Source organism: Pipistrellus kuhlii, unplaced genomic scaffold, assembly GCF_014108245.1.
Source record: "Pipistrellus kuhlii isolate mPipKuh1 unplaced genomic scaffold, mPipKuh1.p scaffold_m20_p_56, whole genome shotgun sequence".
NCBI lineage: Eukaryota > Metazoa > Chordata > Mammalia > Chiroptera > Vespertilionidae > Pipistrellus > Pipistrellus kuhlii.
In genome coordinates this window covers 5,835-15,730 of record NW_023425558.1, presented here as the reverse complement: position 1 = coordinate 15,730, position 9,896 = coordinate 5,835, and the positions used below count along the sequence as shown (strand labels likewise).

The 9,896-nt window shown below is 52.4% G+C and overlaps 1 protein-coding gene across 2 annotated transcripts; it reads right to left on the bottom strand.

Moving 5' to 3' along the window:
• DPF2 (double PHD fingers 2) lies at nucleotides 1-8,401 on the bottom strand. 2 transcript variants are annotated; one of them, XM_036416562.1, is made up of 11 exons: nucleotides 8,089-8,401; nucleotides 7,595-7,702; nucleotides 7,125-7,288; nucleotides 6,278-6,370; nucleotides 6,063-6,141; nucleotides 5,550-5,591; nucleotides 4,412-4,549; nucleotides 4,159-4,287; nucleotides 3,900-4,012; nucleotides 2,990-3,071; nucleotides 1-1,261 (listed from the first exon to the last, which is right to left on the bottom strand). In XM_036416562.1, exons 1-11 carry the CDS (start codon nucleotides 8,384-8,386, stop codon nucleotides 1,185-1,187), a joined length of 1,323 nt encoding a protein of 440 aa, XP_036272455.1. In that variant the 5' UTR covers nucleotides 8,387-8,401; the 3' UTR covers nucleotides 1-1,184. The 2 variants fall into 2 exon arrangements, with proteins under 2 accessions (XP_036272455.1, XP_036272457.1); XM_036416564.2 differs by lacking the exon at nucleotides 5,550-5,591 and having other exon boundaries at nucleotides 8,089-8,281.
• Between the last annotated feature and the right edge of the window lie 1,495 nt (nucleotides 8,402-9,896).

Below are 9,896 nucleotides of genomic sequence, written 5' to 3'. Positions count from 1 at the left end.
TCTGTGTAAAAATGTTTATTTGTACTAATGTTTAGAATACGAGAACTGAAGAAAGAAAAGACACAACTCCAAAGCAACAGTGAATTAGGGCCTGCCCATGGCCAGGGAAGGCCACACCAGGTGTCCTAGCATGGAGGATCCCTCCCACTACGTAAGTGTTACCAGGCAGAAAAGTGAGTTATCAGGGTGTGAAGACCTTACCAGCTGCTAGTGAGTGTGCAGGGAAGAATGGGAATCTGTGTGGCTTCCCTGTGACCCGGGACCCAGGACCCACAGAACAGGAGGCAGAGACTCTCAATTCAGTAAGGGCAGGAGCTGAATACCAGGTCCAGGAAGAACAAAAAGGGGATTACGGAGGTAGGCTTTTTTATCGAGTTAAAAAACAGGCACATTGTCCAACATCTCCCTGTGACCCCCAAGCAGCTGGCCTGGACCCCTGATGCTTCCTCTCCCCACAAAACCTAAGGGAATAAGGAAGGGAAGGGAAGATAGGAAATTCCAATGGTGGGGAATGCTGCAGTCATCTGCGAGAGAAAGCCAGGTGAGCACAAGAGTCAGGGTGGAGCTGCTCCTCCCCCTGGATGGGACAGGCCAGAGCCCAGAGGGTGACCAAGAACCTACTGGCTTGGGCAAAGGATCCTCAGTAGCAGGAACAGAAGGCTCCAGAGCCACTCTGGGGGAAGAGCGTGGGGAGGCTAAGCAGCAGGAAGGGCGTGGAAAGCTCCTTGCAAGTTCCTCCTCAATTTACTCAGTTGCTCACCACCAGCTACTCCTGGTAGAGGCCCCAGCTTGACTCAGCCCTGGAGGAAGGGAAAACCCTGGGGACCAGTGTTGAGGCAAAGCTGAGAGAGGTGAGCTCCCCCCCTTTCTCAGTGGACACTGTGTGAACCCTGTGATCATCGGGCCAGGGCCCAAGGCAGGCAAAGTGAATGCACTTCCTGGAGAGCCATGAGAAGCCGGGCCCGCAGGGACACCGTGGGGCACATGTCGCTGTTCTCCCTGAGGGCCTGGGGCCAGAGGCAGCCAGAGCTGCCACTTTAGCTTGCTGCTGCCAAAGGCAGGTTGGCACAACCACCCCCAGGTTCTCTGGACTTTCGAAAGAGAGAAGGAAGGGGAAATGGGTTATGAAAAACAAGAGAGGAGGAACAGCCCTAGATGTCGGGGGGAACGGGGGATTGGCCACATCAAGAGGAGTTCTGGTTCTGATAGATGGAAGCTTTCTCCTTCAGCAGGTCCAGACACAAGTGGCAGCTCCAACTTCCTACAGAGAAGCACAATGAATAGGGTTAGGATGGCTCCCACACAATCTTAACCTGCTGTCCTTCCCCTCCCCACATCGTCTCTGTGTCAGGATGGGCTACAGGCAGGATGGGAGACGTTCTGCATAGCGAAAGGTCATAGCTATCCTGAGCGGGGAGACACTGCTAGGTCCTCAAACACCATGAAGAATAATTCTCAACGGAGATGAATCACCTGGAGGCCGGCTGGTGTGGCTCAGTAGTTGAGCATTAACCTGTGAACCAGGAGGTCACGGTTGAGTCTCAGTCAAGGCACATGCCCGGGATCTCCAGTAGGAGGCGTGCAGGAAACAGCTAATCAATGACTCTCTCATCACTGATGTTTCTCTCCCCCTTCCTCTCTCTGGAGCACACCACGCGTTTCTTCCCTCTTGAGTGTGCGCCTTTCTCTCCTTAACTACAAAGGTCCACACGAGACTTGCTCATGGATTTCTATAAAGGAGGGGTTTACACAGAAATCTGGTCGGAAGGGGCCTTGTGGAGAGGCAGCCACTTTTAACCCGGGGCCAACAGGCGGCAGCAGCTCATCTGGCTAACCGTCACTCTTCTCCAAGGCCCCCTTGTCTCTGACTTTTCAGTGAGTCACGTGAGCACCAGGGCTCGCTCTATTGCCTCTTCCATTCTACGCACTTCCTTTGTTTCACTGTCTCCAGTTTGAATAAACACTCTCAAAAGAAAAAACAACGAAAATCTGTCTTACCTTGGGAGCTAATTAAACTAGGTGCAGCTAGATTGGGCTGCGGAGCAGCCTGCCAACCCCTGACCTAGAGCCATCTGATGACTTCTAGGCCCTCTACCCCTAGCTGCCTGCAGCTCTCCACTCTGACAGTACTTCCAAAGGAAAGCCTTCTACAGTTAATGTAGAATTTACCAGTACATTTATGGTTTATGGTTAAAAAGGTAAAACACAGAACTCATTACTTCTCCCAAAGTAGATTTCTAAACTGAGCATGACAGCGGACAAGAGCAGCTGCTAAAAGACTCGGCCTTTGCTAGCGGCCTGCCTCTCCTGGGGGAGGGGAGGATCGCTATTGACCTTACAGGTTAGCTCACATCACACTCTCCTGCCTGGAAAGCTGGCCCACATCCTCTGTGCATAGTAACCGCTTCTGGCATTCACATCCTCCTGAGTAAGCTCACGGATTTCTATAAAGGAGGGCTTAGCACAGAAATTTGGCCGGAAGAGGCCTTGTGGAGAGGCAGCCACTTGGTGCCATCACCGGTCTCTTCAAAGAGCTCCCATAAGCGTGGAGCATTATTAAACAAACTACTGAAGGCCAGAGTGACCCATTCAGGCTCCAGGTTCAAGTCCCTTACAGACTGGGTGGAAATGAACACTAATTTGTCAGGTTCAAAGAGCTGATACCAAAACATCACTTCAGACAAGCTATGGAGTGAGTTTCCTGGACGAACGGGAGGAAAACAAATCACTCCTTCTGGCAACTGTTCTCTGCTCGGTATCTGCTCTCTCTCGGACTGTTGATCTTGTGTTTGCAAATTTATCTGGTGATAACGTGCAAACATGACACACTTGAAGTTGAAATTCTAGGAAAGCATTCTACACTGAGTGAAGGCAAAGTGCCTACTCCCCAATTTGGAAGGATATATTACTGTAAGAGAACTCATGTATTATACAGATGATGGTCCAAGTTACTGATAATTGTTCTGAGTAAAAGATCCAGGCAACCTACCTTCAGGAGGCTCAGACATGGGCGGAGTAAGACAGTACATGTGGTAGCCACGATCACAGTCATCACAGAAGAGCAGCTGGTCCTGGAGAGGGCACGATGGAAGAGCAGGGAGGAGGGGAATGACAATGGGCCTCAGGAAGGCCACTGGGGACCGGTAGGAAGGAGCCATGCAGACACTGCTGCTACTTCCAAGAAAGGTGAGATAGGTGCGGGTAAGGACAGACATGGGCATCTCTGCATAGAAACCACTGGTGTCCATCTCTACCCTACCAGCTGCCTAACTGATTTCATGGTCCTGTGTCCCCTACAATCTATTTTCCAGAGAGCAGCAAAGTTATCTTTTTAAAATATATGACATGCCACGTCACTGCCCTAACTAAACCCTCAGACCTGGTGGTCCTGCCTTCCAATCCCTTCCACCCGCTCTCCCAGGGCAAGACCCCCCCCCGGCTCCCCTGGCCTGTCCGCCTGAGTCTGCACTCATTGCTCCTTTCCTGAGAGCGCTCCACCTCAAGTCTTCCTGGACTGGCTCCTCGGTATCATCCAAAGCTCAATACCAACATCACCTCCTCAGAAAAGCCATCTCTGACTACCAAGTCGGCCAGTTTCTCTCTGCCACATTACTGCTTTCATTTTCTTCATGGCACATCATAAAAATGTCATTTCCTCGCTTATTCCCACAAGAATGTAAATTCCATGAAAACAGGGACCTTGTTTGGTGAGCTTAGTGTCTAGAATGGTATCTGACACCACGGAGATCATCGGTAAACGCCTGCCAAAGGAAGTTCCACCCAGGCTGCTGGGGAGGGGCAAGGAGGGAGTTAGCTCCCTTTCTAGAAAGCTCGCGTTGAGGGCGCTGTGGAGATGACAGTGAGAGCTGAGGAGCTGCGGGGAGGGCAGGGACACGCACGTCATTCTCGGAGGTGCCACAGATGTTGCAGCATTTGCACTCGATGCACTGCCAGCGGTAGGTCTTCACTGCTGCCATCATCACGGGGGTGAACTGCAGGCAGGACGGGTGCCCTGTGTGGGGGGAGGAGCGTAAAATAGGAGCTGGAAACGGGGAGAAGCGAGGTGACCTGGCTGACTGACAGCCACTGGACAGTGACAAGTCAAGGCCCTCTTGGGGCCTGGGTGCTGGCTGTGGCTGCCCTCGCCCTTGGAAGTACCTGAGCGGCCACAGTCGGAACAGGACACCAGCTCCTCAGGTTGTCCTGTCTTCTTGTTGATCTTTGAGTCCCCCAGGCAGAAGTCGCAGTAGTTGTTGGGCAGGGCCAGTCCATCGGGGCCCTTCTTGGCTGCAGTGAGAAAGAAAGCACTCTGATACCCCTGGGGACCGTGAGCTCCCTCAACATCCCCGAAAGGAGGGCTTCTCATAACCAGGCCGGCTCCTGCTTGCCCCCTTCTGACGCCTCCGCTTACATTTCTGCTCCTCGGACCGCTGGGAAACGGGGGTGGGCGGCTGAGAGTCTTCCTTGTCCTCGCCCTCCTCCTCAGCCAAGTGGGAGTGGGCATAGTGGTAACTGAGGCCTGGCCGGTTCTTGTAACGTTTTCCACAGACTGAGTGGGGAGAAGATTGCAGAGAAAGGTATTAGGGTCCAAGGGCGCCACACCCTCTCCCTAAGCTGTGGGCTCCACCTGAGGCAGACAACCAACCCCACCCGTCAGCTGTGTTCTGGGACAGGCTGCTTCTCCTTGGTCAGGAGCATCGGGCCCTGGGGCTCTCCAGCTTCCGTGGCTCTTCTCCCTGCTAACCCCCAGCCCATGGCCACCTCTCCTCTCCCACACTGGCTGTCCGAGCCCTGGCCCCACAGCACGTGCCCTGGGGAGTCTGGGAGCTCCAGGGCAGGGAGCAAAGGGAGTGTCTACAGCCTTGTGATATGACAGGAAGGAGAGGAAAGGTAAGAGAGATAATCCAAACTTTCCCGCCTCTTAGTAAACGTGGGAGGCTCATATATTACTATAACACCCCATATGCAACACGGAGCCCATCTCAGCCCAAAGTGGACAAAGGTTTAGGGCCTGGCTCTCTTGGAGATAACCTGTCAACTGAGTCTGCAAGGTAGCTGGCCCCGAAAGAAATTCAAAGACACTCCCAACCAACCAGTGCCGGCCCAAGCCCACCAACCAGCAAGGAAAGCAGAGCTCCACCAGGCACCTGGGACTTCAGAGCAGTGAGACCAAGAGGAGCCCGGGAGCCAGCAGGAAAGGAGTGGGAAGAGGACGGGAGGAGGAGATGATGGGAACGTTAGCTCACCAGCAAGGGCTGTTTGGGGGAAGGGGAGCAGAGGGATCTGTTTGTAACCGGTTTCTTAGAATGCTTTTGAAGCCACTCCATGCAGTGGGCCTGAGCAGCCCTAGCAGCAGGTTTGTGGGAGACAAGCAGTGGGAAAGGCAGCTCCAGGACTGGAGCACAACAAAGGCCCATTGCTCCCATCCCCAAGCCATTCCAGAGACTTAAATTAAACCAGCATCACAGGAGATGAGAAAGGCAGGAGGAACCAGGGAGAAGGGAAGAAGGGAGAGGAAAACCAAAAGTCTGAAAAGTGGAGAGAGCTACCTCTCTGGGGCGCTTTCGAGGTATGCTTTTGTTTGAAACTATCTGAAAGACAGAAAGAAAAGTCATGAGAAGAAGGCCTTGTACACTTGAGACAGGAGCAGCAGCAGCGGGAAAGCGGAGCAAACGAGAGAGAAACCTCAGCGGCGATGGTGCTCCGGGGTGGAGGGACAGAAGGGGAGTCAGAGCAAAGGGGGCGAGAGGACAGACAGTGACAAACTGGGAGTTGGACTTCTGGGCCCTGGCTGCCTGGCCAGCAGACCTGATGCCATCTCTCAAGAGGTGATCCTGCCCGCTGTGCGCCTTCACCAGCCTCCAGCCCCGGGGACAGCAGTCTCCCTGAGCATGCGGGGCACCCCCCTCGGAGCAGAGGTCCCGGAGGGGACCAGTTGGCAGGCAGGACCGGAGTCCAGGCTTGTTTCACCGCGCTGAGCAAGAACACAGCCCTCCCTCCTCACATCCTGAGCAGGAGCTGGGTCCGAGGCAAGGACTACCCACCACTCAGGAGGCACTCACTGTCACAGGCATAGGGCTTGTCTCGGTCCTCTAGGATGGAGGCGTCCAGTTTCTTACGGGCACTGCTAACGCCTTTCCCCTGCCAGAAAGAGCACAGAGCTGCTCTCACTAAGGCGTCTGGGCCTAAGGAGGGTAAACTCTCCGGGAGTGGCTGCTGACCTCACGTGAACCCACGGCTCCCTGCCCCAGGCCGCAGGCAGCACCTGGCCCCTCACCTTGGATTTCCCTTTGCCCCGACGCTTGGGAGTGTCTTCTTCATAGTCCTCGTCATCGAGGTCATCCAGGAAGTCGTCCGGCTCTAGGATCCGCTGAGGAGGGAGGAGGTCAGAGTTAGGATGGCAGAAGTAATGTACGTCCGAAAGTGCCCCCAACGGCAGCGGCAAGGCTACCAGAACCTCCTTCGTGACCTGTCTCTCCCTCCAGCCTCCTTTCTCACTGCTGCCCTCTCCCTTCCGTGTTTTGGGCTCTCCCTCCTCTGTGCCACTCATTTCCCCTAGCCTGGAATGCCTTTCCCACGGTTTCCACACAACTTTCCCCGATACCCCAAGTACCATGCCCCCTCCTGCCTCTGATCTGCTCCCCGGAAGCACCTCATGTTCGAGATTTAGAACCTTCCTGCTCAACTGTGTGGACGTACGGGGGATTTCTGTTAACTGCCGTTTCAGCCTCTGTATGTGAACTGGGGACCAGTACCTACTTCCCAAGGTTGTATAAATTGGAGAAAATGATGGAAAAGCACTTTGCACCGTGCCTGGAGCAGTTTTAGCTCTTATCATTTTATGTATAATTTTATGTGCCTGTTGGCAGGGACCAGGTCTATGTCACTTATGTAACCCCAGGCCCCCAGAACCTTTGTGCAGATGGGTGAGGGAGCGCCTGAACTTAGAAGGAAAGGAGCGGGGACGGCTGGGTGGTGAGTGAAGCTGGCATACCTGGCACTAACAGGGAACCAGCAGAACTCGGGGGCCTGCCTCTGCCACAGCTTGCCTCCGTTCTGCTCAGGCCTCTCCCGAGAAGGCTCGTCACCAGCAAAGCTCCCTTAGCCAAAGTGCTCACTTGTACCTTCCGTGCTCGGCTGTTGGTCACAGGAAACTCGCCTAGGCTGTCATCATCAACTCGGGGGTCTGGGGCACCTCGCTTCTCCAGGGGGTCAGTGCGCAACAGAGCCTCTAGACTGCTGCCGTCCTGAGAGATCAGCCCCTCCTTCTTCAGGGTCTGGTCCGTGTCTGCGGGCAAGGTCAGGAGTAGGCAAGACTCAGAAGGGCTGAACGCAGACCGAGTGGTCTACAGAGTGCTAGGCCAGTCACAGGCCAGGCACTGTCTCTGGCCTCTGGCTGCCCCAGACCCAGGACACCCTAATTCACTGGGCACCATAGTTATCTGTCTCTTCTACTAGACCGAGTTCTTTAAAGAACAGATCACATCTTATTCATGTTAGTATCCTCACAATCTAGCATTGTCACCGGTACATAACAGGTTAGCGGCCTCCTCGCACGCAGCAGGCCACGGCCTGCTCAGGAAGGTGGGCTTGCCTGGTTTGATAGATGGGAAAGAGAGCCTGGGGTCCTCAGGAGGGTGGGCTCGCCGCTTTTTCCGCCAGCGCCGGGCAGGGTACGAGTACAGCTGCCCAGAGGCCAATCCTGTGGAAGGGAGAGAGAGAAGTCAAGCCCTAACCCGGTTCTAGAAAATAATGGCAAACACTTTCTAGATGAGTAGGCCCCAGGAGTTCTAGAGCAAGGGAGGCACAATGGCAGTGCCGGGGCGGGGGTGGTGTGGTAACTTATAGAAAAGAAAAACATGTGAACTAGGGGCCTTGGCTAACACATAACTCTGCAGGAGCCCAGCAATAGCCTCAGTCCTGCAGAGAACCGAGAGCTGGTATAAACCTGTCTGCTTCCTCCTCCCGCGCTTCTATCGATAATCACGGGAGACCATGCTCACCATGGTGGGAAGCAGGGAAACCCTCTCAGCTGGCTCACCCTAAATGAGGAAGCCCCTTCCCCTGTGCTCCTGGCCTGAGCCTCACCTGGACCCCGGTGGCGCTTCTCCATCCAGATGTAACAGTTGCTCTGGGCTACTCCGGTCTGCGAGTCCAAGAAGGGCAGGCGCACGCTGCGCTCGGCACAGAGACGGGCATTGTAATTGTGGCACTGCTCCATGGCATCTTTGTAGTACTGCTCCCCGAGGCTGCAGTAGAGACAACAATCAGGGGTGTGTCCGTGCTGGGGGTGTGCGCGGGGCACAGGTGCTGAACTATCCCTCCCCCTTCCCACCTGCTTCTCCAGAAGGCTCAAGGGGCTGGGAGACTGCGGCTTTGGCTCCATCTGCCTCCATCGCTGCCTCAGGGGACACCGAGCCCCTCCACTAAGCCAGTAGGAGAAAAGGCGCTTAACAGGCAACTACTATTGGCAACACGATTTCTTCATGTGTCTCATCAGACTTAAGTGTAATTCACAAAGAGAACTAATGCTTATTTTGGGCTTTCATGAGTCTTAACCCCGTGCCACTCAAGATGCCATTTCTAAAGGGAATCAAGAAAGAAATAAGGAAAAAAAAATGCTATTTCTCTTAACCCTCATGCTCTGAGAAGCAGTGGTTAGTTCCTTTTTATAAAAGGAAATGAGTTCAACAAGGTCTGGGAGACCTACTAAAACAGTTAGCAAACTACAGTATACCTGTACAATGAAATCATATTTAGCCATAAAGAAGAAAGCTCTTCATGTACTGATATTGAATAATCTCCAAGACAACTAGGGGGGAAAAACACAAGGTAAGGTGTTGACAAGTGTTACAGGATGCTACCATTTATGGAACAAAGAGGAAGAAAAGAAACTGTAGGCCTCCAAGAAGAAAAACCAGGTGATTAGGGGATTTTCTCCTACTTGCTCTTTTATATCTTTTGAATGCTGAACTAGGTATTTATAGGTATTTACTTATCCAACTATTTAATTCTGTATACTAAAAGTTTAGAGTCAATGGAAAAAAACCTGGACTTCCCTGAAAACTACTTTTTTTTAAAAAGCCTATTATTTTAATTTACCAACATCCAACATGTACTTTATTTTTGAACATATAATTGCAGAAAGTAAAGATCAACTTTACTTTTGCAGGGAACATTTAGTTGTCTTAAATTATATATTGCAAAATTATAAAGGAATTATTAAACTCATATTAATTCATATTGATATAAATTTATAAGATATGCACATAACCAATTTTTAAAAAATGGGTGCAATAAATTAAAATAGTAATGGGCCTAGAGCAAAGAACATCCTTGCATGATATTATTCTACAATGTCATTATAAATTTTGATATTTTACAAGAGCATGTTGTGTATTTATCCCAAACAAACTTAAATGAATTCTTTGACTGTTTGGCAGCAATTTAAAAAGGACATGAAAGGACTTAATTCCTTCCACTGTGTGGAGGGCCCCTTGAGAAGGCACTTAAGCATTCTATATTGGCCCTTCTTTCCTTATTTGCAAAGAGGGATCCTCTTCTCACAATCCAATTGCCCACAGCTGGTTGCTTGAGTTTTCAGTTCATGCTGAGGTTGAAGCCTCATGGTGGATGGTGCCATGGGTCTGTCTCACAATGGTGTGAGCTGGGCCCTCCCTGGAGAAGAAACCTGGGTTCCCCAAGATATGTGATCAATGCCGGGGCCCACCAGCAGGCGAGGGGATCCCAAGGCAGGTCTGGGCATGGAGGCCATAGGGGCATAGGCTACCAAGGAGACGGAGCTGAACCTCTCATCACCCAGCATGGCCCGGAGGATGGCCCGGAGGATGGCTGGTTAGTCAATGACGGGTAAGACTCCTCTAGGGAGGGGCGAC

Bases quoted from the DNA above. Each gene is read 5' to 3' on its own strand.
- DPF2 (XM_036416562.1), bottom strand. From the start codon at position 8,386: ATGGAGCCAAAGCCGCAGTCTCCCAGCCCCTTGAGCCTTCTGGAGAAG. The intron at 7,289-7,594 runs GCAAGCCCACCT...CCTTGCCCGCAG, and splicing joins TTTCCCATCTATCAAACCAG to ACACGGACCAGACCCTGAAG. The intron at 5,592-6,062 runs GTGAGTGCCTCC...TCTGTCTTTCAG, and splicing joins CAAGCCCTATGCCTGTGACA to ATAGTTTCAAACAAAAGCAT.